General features: G+C 55.2%; 1 protein-coding gene across 2 annotated transcripts in view; it reads right to left on the minus strand.

Annotated features, from left to right (window-relative positions):
• The window catches only part of PPP6R2 (protein phosphatase 6 regulatory subunit 2), a 56,451-nt gene that overhangs the window by 19,970 nt on the left and 20,349 nt on the right, over nt 1-16,132 (minus strand). For both annotated transcript variants that reach the window (XM_058806013.1, XM_058806014.1), the window contains exons 3-8: nt 8,698-8,943; nt 5,599-5,785; nt 4,687-4,824; nt 3,237-3,302; nt 2,275-2,387; nt 731-844 (exon numbers count right to left, since the gene is read on the minus strand). In XM_058806013.1, coding sequence (XP_058661996.1) covers nt 731-844; nt 2,275-2,387; nt 3,237-3,302; nt 4,687-4,824; nt 5,599-5,785; nt 8,698-8,924 — 845 coding nt within the window. In that variant the 5' untranslated portion in view covers nt 8,925-8,943. The remainder of the gene's footprint in view (nt 1-730; nt 845-2,274; nt 2,388-3,236; nt 3,303-4,686; nt 4,825-5,598; nt 5,786-8,697; nt 8,944-16,132) is intronic.

Below are 16,132 nucleotides of genomic sequence, written 5' to 3' on the forward strand. Positions count from 1 at the left end.
AGTGCTCGGCTCAGCAAGAGCTACCTAACAATGTTTGTTCCTCCCACTGTCCCAGGCTGCTCCCAGCCCCAGTGTCCAGCCTGGCCTTGGACGCTGCCAGGGATCCAGGGGCAGCAGGCCCTGCCCACCCTCCCAGCCACGAATTCCCTCCCAAAATATCCCATCTAAGACTCCCATCTTCCAGCTTGAAGCCATTTCCTGTGTCTGGGCAGTGCCCCCAGCCCAGCCTGGAGCCCCCGGTGATCCCAGTGACCCCAGCGATCCTGGTAATCCCAATAATCCCAGTAATCCTGGTGATCCCAGTAATCCTGCTAATCCCAGTGATCCCAGTAATACCGGTAATCCCAGGGATCTTGGTAATCCCAGTAATCCCAGCGATCCTGGCAATCCCAGTGATCCCAGTAATCCCAGTAATTCCAGTGATCCTGGTAATCTCAGCGATCCTGGTAATCCCAGTAATCCCAGGGATCCTGGAAATCCCAGTGATCCTGATAATCCCAGCAATCCTAGCAGTCCCAGCAATCCCAGTGCCCCAGTGATCCCAGTAATCCCAGCAATCCCGGCGATCCCAGTGATCCTGGCAATCCCAGTGATCCCGGTGATCCCGGTAATCCTGGCAATCCCGGTGATCGCGGCAATCCCGGTGATCCCGGCGATCCCAGTAACCCTGGCAATGCCAGCGATCCCAGCGATCCCAGCAGTCCCAGTGATCCCGGCGGTCCCGACTCACCCAGAGCGCCGCGTTTCCAGCAGCGTCAGGAGCACCTGGGTTCCGTTGACGATGCAGGTCTCGCTCTGCTCCCCGTCGAACATGTTGGTGAGGAGCTGCTCCACGCACTCCTGCCTGGGGACACAGGGCTCACTCACACGGGCACTGAAGGCACAGGGAACGTCCCACGCTTCCCCCTTCCCTGTGCCACACCAAGGAATGACGGTGGCAGGAACAGGAGGCTGAGGCCAGCCCTGCTCCCCAGCTCACACCATCACCAGGTTGGGAGAGACCTTCAATGTCATCGACTCCAGCCCAGCCCCAACCCCTGAGGCAGCCCCTGGCACCCAGTGCCACATCCAGGCTGGTTAAACACACCCAGGGATGGAGACTGCACCATCTCCCTGGGCAGTCATTTCAGAACTTTATTCCCCTTGCTGGAAAAGCTTTTTCCTGCTCTCCAACCTGAATTTCCCTTGGCGCAGTTTAAGACTGTGTCCTCTGGTTCTGTCAGTTGTTGCTCCAGTTCCTGCAGCTCCTGTCCCTCACCACATCCCAGCTCTGTCCCTCAGGGACAGCTCCCCAAAGTCCAGCCCTCAGGAAGACCCTTCCCATTCCCTGCCTTCCCCAGTCCCATGTCCAGCCAAACCCAGCATCCCTGGAGTTCACAGCCCAATCCTGACTATTTTATAACGTTCCAAAAAGTCTCCTTTCCATGGGTATAAATAAAATATGAGACAAAAATGTAAAAACAGCTGAATGAGGGAGGATTCTTTTAATGAGGAGCATCTAAATACCCTCTGTCAGCTGAACAGGGGAGGCAGAGGCAGGAAAAGGAGGCAATTTTCTGTAATGAACCAAATTCCCTTTATTGCACCCAGTAGTATCTCCTGAACCTGGATTTGGGGTTCATTCCCTGATCCCACCTCCTTCAGGCTGATCATTCATTCCTGACTCAGGAATGATAAAAGTTATCCAAAACCCAAAAGGTCACTGTAATGCTGGGAAAACTGGCCAGGAAGGGTAATGAGCTTTGTGACCTTCAGCAGAAAGGGAAGAGAAGCAAGAGAACCCCTTTGCCCAAAATGCTCCTTTATTTTGAGCAAGAATTCTGGAGATAGTTCCTGGAAGTGCAGGGTCCCACAGCCCTCTCCAAAAGTACAAAGAGAGCCTAAAATTACCAAAAAAGTCTGTAAGTACCATGGGATCCATGGCCATCACCCCTGCCACTGCAGGGAATCACAGCCCTCATTAAAGGTTCTGGGATTCCTCTGAGATCCCTTCAGACCCTGAAGGTGCTGCGAGGTCCCACACAACCCTCCCTTTGCCAGGCTGGAATTCCTTGGGTTTTTGCTTCTCACCCTGGATCAGCTGGGACCTTTGGGCTCCCTGATCCCCTCTCCTGCCTCTGGACAGAGCCCCAACCCCCAGATCACTGAAGAGGCCATTCAGAGCTGCTCCAGCTCCAAAGGAACATCCCTGCTCTCTGCTCCCTGCAGAGCGCTCCAGGAGCCACTCCCAGGGCACCCAGTGCCCCCAGCACGCCCAGTGCCCCCAGTACTCACGATTCCAGTGCCGTGAGAAGTGGATCTGGCTCCGGGACATCCTGGAGCTGAGTGCTCTGGTCTCTGCTCAGCCTGATGATGTCACACAGGGTCTGGGAAGCGTTGGATTGCCTCTGGAAACAGGACAGGAGCAGCCTCAGCACCTGGCCAGGCTGGGAATGCTCTGGCTGGGATCAACCCCACTCCTGCTCCCCCTGGAGTTACTCAGGACTGGACACTCCTGGAGCTGCAGCACCAACAGGCTTTGCACTCAAAGGAGATTGGCCCAAACGTGACCATTCGGGAGCTCAGGGGTGAGGATTCCTTTTTCTCTCCTCAATCCTGCTAATCTGCACATCTACAACACAAACATCCCATCCTTCCCCTCACTGCTCAGCTTTCCTGCTTGAGAAAACCCTTCACCATTTAATTCCTGGGATTTAAAAGGCTTTCCAGGAGTGTTTGAGGAATTCATCCTCTGCTTCTGGCCATCAGAGGCCTCTATGGATCTGCTGTACCTCAGCATCTGCTCCAACAAAATCCAATCCATGGGGATGTTCCCAGTTTTCCCCTTGCAGAGGGAAGTTTGCCTGAGATGAGCTGAGGGAACTGGGCTCAGAGAACTGCATTTTCTGGACTTTACAACTGAATTCCTACTTGGGGTTAGAAAGATTTGAAAATGGCATGAAGTGGCTGATTTTAAAGGATCTCCCAGGAACACAGGCTCCTCCCTAATCCCAAGGGAAATCCCCACTGTCTGTAGGACTGAGATGAACTGAGGCAGCAGAACAAAGAAACTGGGAGTAAAGTAAGTCAAAAGCAGATGAAACCACTCCAATTCCCCTCATCTGGTGCTGAGCAGAAGATGGGACATCCCAAGGCCATCCCCATGGCTCCTCCACAGGTCAACAGGACAAGGCAAACAGAAATCTCCCGGACCCTGCAGGACCCAGCCCCCCAAATCCCAGCCCTGTGCCACTCACATCCTCATCCTGGCTCGAATGGATCAGCTCCACGAGTCTCTGGATAATCCTGGCTTCATTCAGCCACTGCAGGGAAAAGAGCAGCAGAGAAAATCCTCAATGGATGTCCAAGAACTCAGAGCAAGAAGGGCTCTGGGAAGCTCTGCAGGAAGGGGAAGCCCTTCCTTCCATCTCCAATCCCATCCCTAAGGCAGGGACAGGGATGTATTCAGATCTGCATTAGCATGGATGGGGATGGATGTGGATGTGCATCCTGCCATGGAACTACAGGGCCCTTCGGAAAACATGGAATGCTCCAGGGACAAACAGCCTCATCTGAGCAGTGGTGGCAGAACCCCACCACGTTCTCCCAGCAGCTCCTGTTCTTCCTGCTGCTCACACCCAGCAATTCCACCTCCTGCCAGATGCTGGAACAGCTGTCACTGCACCTTCACCTTGCTCCACAACTTCTTGTTCTCCATGTAAACTATTCCCTATCCTCTCTTCTGGCCCAGGCAAACCAGGAAGGTCCTCTCCAAAGGCTCCCTGCCACTCCTCCCTGCCAGCCCCACGTGCTCAGCCCCTCATCTCCATCCGTTTCCATTCACATCCCACTCCTGCTCCAGGAAAGCTGCTGCACGTGTGACATCCCCCAGACTCATCCCAACAATGCCCAAACTCAGCTGCCTGGGAAATGAGCAAACTTCCATTACAAGGAAAAACATTTCCAGGGATGAGTCTGGAGCCCCTCTGCTCCACAGCCTGGATGGGAGAGCTGGGGGTGCTCACCTGGAGAGGAGAAGGATCCAGGGAGAGCTGAGAGCCCCTGGCAGGGCCTGCAGGGGCTCCAGCAGAGCTGCAGAGGGACTGGGGACAAGGCCTGCAGGGACAGCACACAGGGAATGGCTCCCACTGCCAGAGGGCAGCCATGGGTGGCATCTTGGCAATGAGGAATTCCTGCCTGGGCTGGCATTGCCAGAGCAGCTGGGGCTGTCCCTGATCCCTGGCAGTGCCCAGGGCCAGGCTGGACACTGGGGCTGGAGCAGCCTGGCACAGTGGAGGTGTCCCTGCCATGGCACAGGGGGCACTGGAGGGGCATTAGGGTCCTCTCTAACCCCAACCATTCCAGGATTCCTTGACTCTATGATTCTTGAACATGGTAAGGAATTACACGAATTACTGTCCCAATCAATGTCTGAATTTCTGAACACTGGGAAAACACAGTTTTCCTTTCTCCAAGCTCTCCAGCTGAAGAGAGGTTGCTCCATGGAAAAACGAGTGGGAACCCCTTTGCTGCCAGGAGTGACCCAGGCTGCTGCCCTGGAGCCACAATGAGGGACCCCACAGAGTGACCCCAGCCCTGGGAACAGGAGCTGCCTGAGGGGGGGATGTGCTCCTGGGATAAAACACCCACAGACCCCAGCTGTCCCCAGCCAGGCAGGGACAGGGGCTGGCAGGGGAAGGCCCTCACGTTGAGCACGTCCTGGCGCAGCGCCGTGGGCTCCACGCAGCTGATGAGGCGCAGCAGCAGGTCCATCATGGCAGAGGTGTCGATGTGCTTTAGCACCAGGCTCAGGAACTTGTCCTTTTTCCTCAAAAATGAGATCACCTGTGGAAACAGGAGCCTGCATCAGCTGCCAGCGGGACACACAGTTCCCTCACAAATCCCCCACAGCTCTCTCACAGCTCCCCCACAAACCCCCCACAACTCCCTCACGAATCCCCCACAAATCCCCCACAGCTCCCTCACAGATCCCCCTCAACTCCCTCACAACTCCTCCCTCACAGCTCCCACAGCTTCTCCTTTTTGTCTCAACCACCGACCTTGGGCTGGGAACTCTCCAGGGAACAAGGGAATAATTCTTATTCCAAGGCAACACCAAATCAGATCTTTTCAGGCAGCTTTTCTCCCCTCTGTGTCACAGAAAAACCCAATGCCATGGAAAGTAAGTGAAGCTGGAGGATTTTCCTTTCCTCTCAAGCTCCCTACCAGGCAGCATTTACAACCCCGGTATTTATTGGGATGTGAGCATTCCTGAATCCCTGTTTAGCCCATGCCTCAGCACCCCTTTCACAAGGATGAGCCTGAGGCCTTGTGTATGGATTGGGATGACTCTGATGATCCTCAAAATGCCTTGGCATGAAAAGTGAAGCTTTAGCTGTGCCATGGGGATATCCTGGCTGTGGCAGATCCCAACTCAAAGCCCTGGGAAGAGTCTGTCCACAGCAGCATGACCCTGCACTGAGGAATTCTGAGAACTTTCAGAGACCCCATTTCACCTCCAACGTTAAACCCAGCTCCAGGAGCACCATGAGCTCACAGCAAGGACACAGCACGGGCAGTGCCAGGGAATTCCCTGGATTGGGACAGACCCATTCCCACCTGTTCTGTTTTCCGTGCAATGAGGTTCCCAATGGTCTTGCTGAAGAAGCTGGCGAGGAGGGGGTTCAGGGGGGGCTCGTGGTCCAGGAAGTCATAGAGGATGTTGAGCAGGGTCTCGTCCCCGCCCAGTTTGTCGTTGATCTGCGGCACGTCCGAGGTCAGCAGCTCGCAGGCCGTGTTGGGGTACCTGCAGTGACACACCACAGCCGGCACAAGTGAGATGGGAACTGGAGATCTGCCCTCCACAAAGGAACGGAAGGAATTCCTGCCTGGGAGGGTGGGCAGCCCTGGCACAGGGTGCCCAGAGCACCCTGCATCCCTGGCAGTGCCCAAGGCCAGGCTGGACACTGGGGCTGGAGCAGCCTGGGACAGTGGAGGTGTCCCCGCCATGGCAGGGTGGCACTGCAGGGGCTCTGAGGCCCTTCCCACCCAACCCATCCCATGACTGACTCCCTCTGGTGAGGACACTTTTCCCACAACGGGTTATTAGTGATTTGTGACCACAGGTTTCTACACCAGGATCTTTCCCAATCTCTGCATTCCCTACAAGCCACTGGGACAAGCCACTTCCAGGCCAGCTGGGAACTCTGACCCTTTCCCTGCACCATTCCCTCCCCCAGCAGCCTCCTGTTCTGCAGTTCCAGCCCTGGAGGTTCCAAAAGCCCCTCAGGCCCTGCTGCTGCTGTTCCAGGCTTGGTGCTGCCCAAGGAGCTGAGGCTGAGGATGTCAATGTCACCACCACAGAGGAACCTTCCAGCCCTTCCATCCCTCACAGCCCCGAAGGAACACCACCCTTCTTTTCTCCTTTTCCTGGCTCATTCCATGCACAAAACATCCACAATTCCTAAAGATCTGTGTGTGGAGCCTCCCTGGGATACACACCCCATGGACGGGGAGAAATGGGAGCTCTCCCTGTCCCAGCAGGTTCTGCTCCTGCAGTTTTTACAGCCCGGGTCTGATCCAACCCCTCACCATTCCCGTTCTGGCACCACATCCCAGCCCTGGAGGTTCCCAGGCTGCAGGGACCTCACCTCACCCAAACTCCCCCTCTGACCCCTGCAAGCTGAGCTCCCCTCAGCACTGGGCTCAGCAGCACACTGGCAGATCCCAGATTCACACTCTCCTTTCCTGCTCCAGCCTCCTTTCAGGTGTTTCATTCCACAAGTTTTGCTTGGATGGGGATTTACCGGGGACTTTTCCTCTTTGCAATTTCCCCTCTGAACTTTATGAACCTCCATCCCACTGTTCCAGGGACAAAGCCTTTGGATGATCCCCTCTCCACGCATCCCCAGCCCCAGATCCTTCCAAAGCTATCAAGTTTCTCCCTGTTCCACTTCACCAACTTTTATAACCTTTCCTGAGGAGCCAAAGTGGGATTCCATCTGGATTTACACAGAGCCCATTCTTCCTGCTCAGCCTTTATTTATCCCAAATGCTTCCCTGGTCTCTAATGAACTCAAACTCTCCTTCCCCTCTCCAGGCTTTGGAGATGCTTCTGGGCCTGCTCTGCCTGGGAGTCCCAAGAGCTGCCAGGAAAATGCTCCATGAACATCAGCCCTCGGTGTTCCAGTTCGAATTTCCTTCTTGAAACCTCTGTCCTTGTGCCCCCCTTCCCTCACTCTTCACCTGTTTGGTAACAGTCAGGGAATTCTGGCATGGCTGGGTGGGAAGGGACCTCAGAGCCCCTGCAGTGCCACCCCTGCCATGGCAGGGACACCTCCCACTGTGCCAGGCTGCTCCAGCCCCAGTGTCCAGCCTGGCCCTGGGCACTGCAGGGATCAGGGGCAGCCCCAGCTGCTCTGGCAATGCCAGCCCAGGCAGGAATTCCTCACTGCCAAGATGCCACCCATGGCTGCCCTCTGGCAGTGGGAGCCATTCCCTGTGTGCTGTCCCTGCAGGCCTTGTCCCCAGTCCCTCTGCAGCTCTGCTGGAGCCCCTGCAGGCCCTGCCAGGGGCTCTCAGCTCTCCCTGGAGCCTTCTCCTCTCCAGGAGCACCCCCAGCTCTCCCAGCCTCTCCTGAGCAGGGGGCTCCAGCCCTGGAAGCAGCTCCAGGACTTGCTCCAGGTCCTTCAGCTGCTTGCCCCAGGGCTGATGCAGCTCTGCAGGTGGATCCCAAATTCACCCTTCAGAGCAGGATCCTTGCACAGCAGCTACAGGATAATCCAGGTTATTACCCCACACATTCCCGGGCATTCACTCACCTGGGAACAGCCACCCCACGCCATTATCAACTCTTACCCAAAACCACACCTGAACGTGGCACTTCTGTGGCTTTCCACCAACCCCAGCCCTGATCCATCCCCACCAGGAAAAACCTGCCCAGTTTCATTTATTTATAGTCAGAGCAGCCTTTTATTTTTATATAAACTTTGTAAGAACTTCACAAAAGCAAACAAACTCCCCAAACCCAAATGTCAATATTTTTGAGTATACATTGGGTTAAAAATACATAAACACAACTCTGGTGAGAAGTAAACCCCTGTGAGGAGCTCAGAGTGGTCTGAGCAGAGGCAGGGCCTGCCCACAGCTGTGATCCCTAAAATCAGCAGGATCTGGACATGCAGCACACTGAAAATAACCCAGATTTTATTCATTTTTCAGCTCACTTTGTTCTGTGGGATTGGAAACCCATTGAATTCAGAGATTTCTACCTCTTCTGCTTCCCTTTCCTATAAAAACCTATTCAGGGGGCTTTGGATTTTGAGGGAACAGCAAGTTTCTACACCAGGATCTTTCCCAATCTCTGCATTCCCTACAAGCCACTAGGACAAGCCACTTCCAGGCCAGCTGGGAGCTCTGGATAAGATTTTTTGAGATAAGATTTTTTTTTTACATTATTTGAGATTTGATTATTTGAGGCATTACTTGAGCTATGTTTTTTTGGAGACATTACTTGAAATAGGAATTTTTTTGGAGACCAACTCAATGTCAAACCATCAAAAGCAAACCAATTCCCTCCAAAGCCCAAGAGCTGGAACATCCCCAGTGCTCAAAGCCTCCCCCGAGGAGGTGGCACAACGGAGCCCAGGTGGAATGTGTGTTCTCAGCCCCGGGATCCCTGGCTGGCATGTCCCAGGGGAGCAGGGATCCAATACCTACTTGAATCGGACCTTCTCGTCCATGTCCACGGGGGGCTCGTGGGTGATGAGGGTGACCAGCTGCTCCATGCAGCGCTGCTGGCACAGGAAGTCCAGCAGCCGCCGGTTCTGGGCCTTGCATTCCTGCAGGACGTCATCCTCGTCCATCAGCTCCTCCAGGGTCACATCCTCCTTGTCCAGCAGCTTGTCCACGTGTGACGTTGTGTTCAAATCAAACTTCCAGAACATGGTGATGGGACACGACTGGCTGGGGGCAGGAAAGCACTGGTTACTGCTCCACACCTACTGTGCATGATCACAGCACTGCTGATGTCAGAGCCCTGAGACCATCGAGTCCCACCATCAACCCCACCCACTGCCACCCCATGGCCTTAGGTGCCATCTCCACACACACATTTTTGAACACTTCCAGGGATGGGGACTCCAGCCCATCCAGTGTTTTCCAACCCTCCTGGGGAAGGAATTTCCCCAAAATCCCCCCTGAGCTGCCCTGTCCCAGCCTGAGGCCGCTCCCTCTGCTCCTGTCCCTGTTCCCTGGACTGTCCCCTCCTGGCAGGGACTTGTGCAGAGCCACAAGGGCCCCTGAGCCTCCTTTGCTCCAGGCTCAGCCCCTGCCCAGCTCCCTCAGCCCTGCTGGGGCTCCATTCCCTTCCAATCTCCATTCCCTGGATACTCCAACCCCTCAGGTTTGTTCTTGGGGCACTGCACTTTGCATCCCCCATTACCATGCACTCCTATCCCAACACTAGTTTGCCCTTTTGTTACCCCAATTTTTCTCTGTGCGAGTTCTATTAATGATCTTTTTCCACTTTGCTTTCCTAATACCTGAAATTTTGGAAAAGTTGTGAGTTACACCAAAGCAAGGCACTGTTCAGACCACTCCTAGGACACTCTTCCAGGGCTCTTCCTCTTGTTTAACATTTCCTCTTCCAATTCTGCCCTTCACCATCTCACCTCAGCTCCTCAACAACCCTTCACAGTACTGTTCTGGCCACACCAGGTACAGAATTCATGGAATCCTGGAATGGTTTGGGTGGGAAGGGACCTCAGAGCCCCTGCAGTGCCACCCTGCCATGGCAGGGACACCTCCCACTGTGCCAGGCTGCTCCAGCCCCAGTGCCCAGCCTGGCCTTGGGCACTGCCAGGGATCAGGGGCAGCCCCAGCTGCTCTGGCAATGCCAGCCCAGGCAGGAATTCCTCATTGCCAAGATGCCACCCATGGCTGCCCTCTGGCAGTGGGAGCCATTCCCTGTGTGCTGTCCCTGCAGGCCTTGTCCCCAGTCCCTCTGCAGCCATTACCACAAACAGCAGGCAGTGGCTGTCATTCCCAGGACACAGGGGACACATCCTGGGCAGTGCCAGCCCTTGCTCCCATGCTCTGCACACGCAGCCCCTGGGCTGAGCTGTGTCCCTGTGCCACATTCCCAGATGATCCAGCAGCACCATGTGATTCCACACCCAGGATCACAAGGCTGTTTTTAACCTAACCCACATCCCCATTTCCACACACAGAACTCTCTCCGTCCATTCCTTTGGCTTTTTCCAAAAATGTCCCTGTGCCTGTTCCTCTGCTGGTTACACTCTGCATACTCTCAGCTACAGGACAGCCTGGACACTGTCCTCCTAAAAACCCACTTTCTCCCCAGGAATGACACTGAGGGGGCTCTGCCTTCCAGTCACCAGAGCAGGGCCTTGCAAAAAGCTGAAGACCCCAATTTTCCCATTAGATTTTAAACCTCTCAGTCCTTCATGGTGCAACTTCCACAGTGAGTCTTCAAGTGAAGCATTCACAGAAGCAGGACATGGAACAGGAGAAAAACTGAGTTTCTTCTACACATCAGGATTTGCCCACCTGGGATCCTGGGGGCAGCTCAGGAGAGCCCTGGAGGGGCTGCAGTGTCCAGGGAATGGGGCTGGGAATGGCCTGGAGCCCCAGCAGGGCTGAGGGAGCTGGGAATGGCCTGGAGCAAAGGAGGCTCAGGGGCCCTTGTGGCTCTGCACAAGTCCCTGCCAGGAGGGCACAGCCGGGGGGAACAGGGACAGGAGCAGAGGGAGCGGCCTCAGGCTGGGACAGGGCAGCTCAGGGTGGGCACAGCAGGAATTTCCCCATGGAAAGGGGGTCAGGCCTTGGCAGGGGCTGCCCAGGGAGCTTTGGGGTGCACATCCCTGGAGGTGTCCAAGGAATTCCTGGAGGTGGCACTCAGGGCTCTGGGCTGGGGACAGGTTGAGGTCAAGCACAGATTGGACTGGATGGGCTGGGAGGGCTTTTCCAAATCCAGGGATTTTGGGATTCTGGGATCTCAGCACTGAATTTTGGAGTTGGGAGCAGCCATCTGAATGTTCAACCTACGTGACACTGCAGTGACAGCACTGCTGGGCTCGGTGTGTTCCTCACAAACTGTTCTTTGGGTATTTTTAACCATCTCTGCTTGGTTATAAATTCACCGAGGGAAAATCTGGCACCAAAGGCCTTCAGTGAAGGAGGTTTGGGGGCTCAGTCAACTCAATTGCAGAAATATTCCTTCCATTGGTGTGGAATCCACACAGAATTCTCACCTTCCAAACTGACACCCATTGTAATCCTGGCAATGCCACAGCTTTCCTGAACTTTTTATACATCACCATGAAAAGCTGCCTGACCTCCCCTGCGAGAGTGGAGAGGTGCTGGGCTGGCATTGCCAGAGCAGCTGGGGCTGCCCCTGCATCCCTGGCAGTGCCCAAGGCCAGGCTGGGCACTGGGGCTGGGGCAGCCTGGGACAGTGGGAGGTGTCCCTGCCATGGCAGGGGTGGCACTGGAGGGGCTCTGGGGACCCTTCCCACCCAACCATTCCAGAACTCTCTGATTCCATGGCATCTGCTACTTCTCTCATCTCAGTGTTTAAATTTAGGTCACTCTTGCCACCAGTAAAGCAGAGATGTCTTCCCTTGTTCAGGTGGACACCCACAGCCCTTCCCAGCTGCTGGTTTTATTTCTGGAATATCCAATAACAGCAACACCCACGAGGGCTCCAGGAGGGCAGCTCTGTGTGAGTTCCTGCTGTGGGGTTGGACCTGAGCTGTTCTCCAGGGAGCATCTCCCAGCCCCACAGGGAAATTCCAGTGTCCCCCCAAGCCCTGTGTTTGCCACCAAGGCTCTGCAGGAGCTGCAGGGCTGGGAAGGAGCAGTGAGGCTGCAGCCAAGGAGAGCCCCACAGCAACCCCTGTGGGCACCAGGCTCTGGGACAGCTCATTAACAACAGCAATTACAGATCCTCAGGGTGGGCACTGAGGCTCAGGGGATCCTGGCATGGCTGGGTGGGAAGGGGCCTAAGGGACCCTGCAGTGCCACCCCTGCCATGGCAGGGACACCTCCCACTGTGCCAGGCTGCTCCAGCCCCAGTGCCCAGCCTGGCCTTGGGCACTGCAGGGATCAGGGGCAGCCCCAGCTGCTCTGGGCACCCCATGCCAGGGAACAATTCCTCATTCCCAATATCCCATCCAGCCCTGCCCTCCCCAGCCTGAGGCACCAGGGAAGGTGATTTCCGTAGGTGTGTCTTTGAGCCCCAACTGGATCGAAGCTCCCCTGTCCCAGCACAGCAGCATCAGTTTTCAGCCCATAAATGAATTCCTATTCATGATAAAAAAACAGTGTTGGGGTGTTTCAATTTTGGGACAATGCAGGAGATATTTAATCTCCCTGTTCCAACACAGAATTCCAAGACTAACAAACCCTGCCTCCTCAGGGCTGGGAATATTCAATTCCCTGCCAACAGAATTCCTGCTGAGTTTATAGAAAGTTCCAACAAGTAATGCACTTGCTGCTTAAAACCCCAAACAAAGGACCCCTTTTGCCACCTCTGTTCTGTTCAGTTCTTTTTCTTATTCTCCACCTGCTCAGGAGCTAGGGGGAGGACACATTTTATTTTATTTTGTTATATGTTATTTTATTTTATTGTATTGTATTTTGTTTCATTTTACCCCCTCCCCAAAGCCGTGTCCTGGACAGTACCTGCCCCAGAGCTGCTCATCTGCATAAAGGACAAAATCAATGTTTTACACAGAATGTTCTGAGCCCGAGGAGCTCCTGCCTGGGAATTCCAGTGGGGAATTTGTCCTTTAATTATTTATTTTTCATGGATGATAACCCAGGCTCCTGCTGCCGGCAGCTCCAGAAAACCAAGGCTCCCTTTGGGGACTGCAGTGGGAACAGCAGGGGAGCAGGCTGGGGGCGTGGTGTCAGTGACAGGGCCACCCTCAGGTGACTCCAAAGGGACCCGGCGCCGTGGTGCTGGGGACAGGGCCACCCTCAGGTGACTCCAAAGGGACACAGGGACACGGTGCTGGGGACAGGGTCACTCCCAGGTGACTCCAAAGGGACACAGGGACACGGTGCTGGGGACAGGGTCACTCCCAGGTGACTCCAAAGGGACACAGGGACACGGTGCTGGGGACAGGGTCACTCCCAGGTGACTCCAAAGGGACACAGGGACACGGTGCTGGGGACAGGGTCACTCCCAGGTGACTCCAAAGGGACACAGGGACACGGTGCTGGGGACAGGGTCACTCCCAGGTGACTCCAAAGGGACACAGGGACACGGTGCTGGGGACAGGGTCACTCCCAGGTGACTCCAAAGGGACACAGGGACACGGTGCTGGGGACAGGGTCACTCCCAGGTGACTCCAAAGGGACACAGGGACACGGTGCTGGGGACAGGGCCACCCTCAGGTGACTCCAAAGGGACCCGGCGCCGTGGTGCTGGGGACAGGGTCACTCCCAGGTGACTCCAAAGGGACACAGGGACACCCTCAGCTGACTTTCCCAGCCCCCCTGATCCCACAGCTCCAGGAGTATCCAGGCCCTGGGTTGCTGTGATCTCTCCCAGGGTTGTTCCCAGCCAGATCTGTGTCACCAAGGGCCCCCCTGAGCCCCAGCAAACACAGGCACAGAGAAAACATCCACAGCATTTTCCAACCTTTCCAAAGTGCTCTGTGCACTCCAGTGCCAGGAAAAGTGAACAGGGAGGGGCAGGAACCCCCCAGGCAATGTCTCCTGGAAATCAGGACAAAATTCCCAAGATTTACCGATTTTTTAGGTCCATTTAAGATCATTCCTGCTAAAATAAATCACTGGATGTTTTTTCTAGGTGGGGGCACATGGAAGTGCTGAAGGAGGGACATTCCCAAAAAGAGTTTTGGGATCCTCCCGCCATCCCGGTAACACCCAGTACAAAATCCCAAAGCCACCCCAACTCCAGCAGCTCTGGCCCAGCTGAACAGGTCCCAGTTTCATCCAGGGTGGGTTTTAGCCTGGACAGACACAGATTCCTGATGGAAATTTAAACCTTGCTCTTTTTTTTTTTTTACCAAGTTTTAATACAAAATCTTCCCTATTTCCCCCATAAGAATAAATAATTTTAAGCTTTGCTACACAAAGCAACTAAAAATACCCCAAAACATAGGGAATTCCCTCCAATTCCAGTATGGGAAGCAGTCTGGAGAACACCAGGACCACACATCCACCCAAGAACTCTCCACCTTTAATTCCAGTTATCCAGTAACAGTTATCCCAGCTCCGGGGAACAAAATCTCACTTCACTGAACCTGCTGAACGTGAACCCCCAAATCAGCTTTTCCAGCAAACTGTTCCACCACTGGAAAATCCACCTGGAAAACACAGATGGACAAGGCCAGGCTGATCAGTGGCTCAGCTGAATTCCCAGAGAAGGGTTGGGCATGGAACTCCCAAACAGCTTTAGAGCAAAACTCCCTCCCCTTTGGTGACTCAGCAGCGGGATGAAAGGGAAGAAATGAATCAGCACAAATCAGAAAGAGAAAAAGGCACAGGCAGATCCCAAACCAGTGGATTTGGGAGTGATCCCAGAAGGATCCCTGCTCCCAAGAGGAACAGCAGGGAATCAACATCTGCTTGGGACACAAAAATAATTAGGCTGAGCCTACCAAAGCTGTCACAAGGACCAGGGAGCTCCAAGCCCCATCCAGCCTGGCCTTGGACATTTCCAGGGACCCAAGGGCAGCCATAGCTTCTCTGGGAATTCCATCCCAGCCCTCACCACCGCCCCAGCAGGAATTCCTTCCCAATATCCCACCTAACCATTTCAGTCTGTGCATCTTTAACTCATGCCCTATTTCCATTGCAGAACTTGTTTTACATCAAATCTCTCCCTTTGGAGCATTAGGGTAGCTTTTCCCAACGGAATTCCCAAGAGGAAAACGCCTGAGTCAGCCACTCCACTGCTGGCTCTGGGAAGGATGCACTGCTCCCACAGCTCCAGGGAATGCCAGGGCAGTGAATCCACAATGGAAGTGCTGCTGCAGAGAGGGCAGCTCCTGCTGTGTGCCTGAGCTGCTCTGCTGGAAGGTTCCCACTCCTCCCTGGGAACTCTGGTGAGAGATCCCAACCCATTCCCTTTTCCTGCCCCACAATGAGGGCACGGCGTGGCACCTCCACAGGGAATTTCCTGCCACAGCCACAGCAGTGCCCAGGAGAGCAGGGAAAGAGGAGCTCCATGCCCTTCCCAGCCACTATGGACCTGAGCTCAGGTTCTGAGGGACACTTTTTCCCAGCTGAACCTGGTTCTAGGGAGGCTCCTGGCCAGCACACCATGAACCCCAGGATCCCTGGGGCTGGAAAAGCCCTCCCAGCCCATGGAGCCCCAGCTGTGCCCAGTGCCCACCTTGTCCCAGAGCCCTGAGTGCCACCTCCAGGAGTTCCTTGGGCACCTCCAGAGATGGGCACTGCAAAACTCCCTGGGCAGCCCCTGCCAAGGCCTGACCCCTTTCCATGGGGAAAAAGGCAGCCCAGGCTCCAGGATGGCACAGGGACACAGGGACTGAGCCCCTCAGCCCAAACTCCATCCCAGGAACATCCCTGGGACACCACAATTCCCTCTCAGATGACTCAAGGCATTAAATACCAGGATCAATCCCAGGAGCAGCCACCAGAACTGAGCACCCAGCATCACAGCAGCATCACAGAGTTCATCCTCATTACTGGGAATTAACTGGCCACTTAATGAAGAACTTCACAGGCCCTGGCCAGAAATCCCCCAGTGCTGGGCTGATCCCACAGCAGAGGGGAATTCTACCCCTTTGCTCAGGTGAGACCCCACCTGCAAAGCAGCCCTGGGGCCAACAGCAGAGGGACCCGGAGCTGCTGCAGGGCTGGAGCCCCTCAGCTCCCAGGGAGCCTGGCTGGGAGAGCTGGGGGTGCTCACCTGGAGAAGAGAGGGATCCAGGGAGAGCTGAGAGCCCCTGGCAGGGCCTGCAGCGGCTCCAGCAGAGCTGCAGAGGGACTGGGGACAAGGCCTGCAGGGACAGCACACAGGGAATGGCTCCCACTGCCAGAGGGCAGCCATGGGTGGCATCTTGGCAATGAGGAATTCCTGCCTGGGCTGGCATTGCCAGAGCAGCTGGGGCTGCCCCTGATCCCTGCAGTG

The sequence above is a fragment of the Ammospiza caudacuta genome, chromosome 5 (assembly GCF_027887145.1).
Source record: "Ammospiza caudacuta isolate bAmmCau1 chromosome 5, bAmmCau1.pri, whole genome shotgun sequence".
Lineage (NCBI taxonomy): Eukaryota > Metazoa > Chordata > Aves > Passeriformes > Passerellidae > Ammospiza > Ammospiza caudacuta.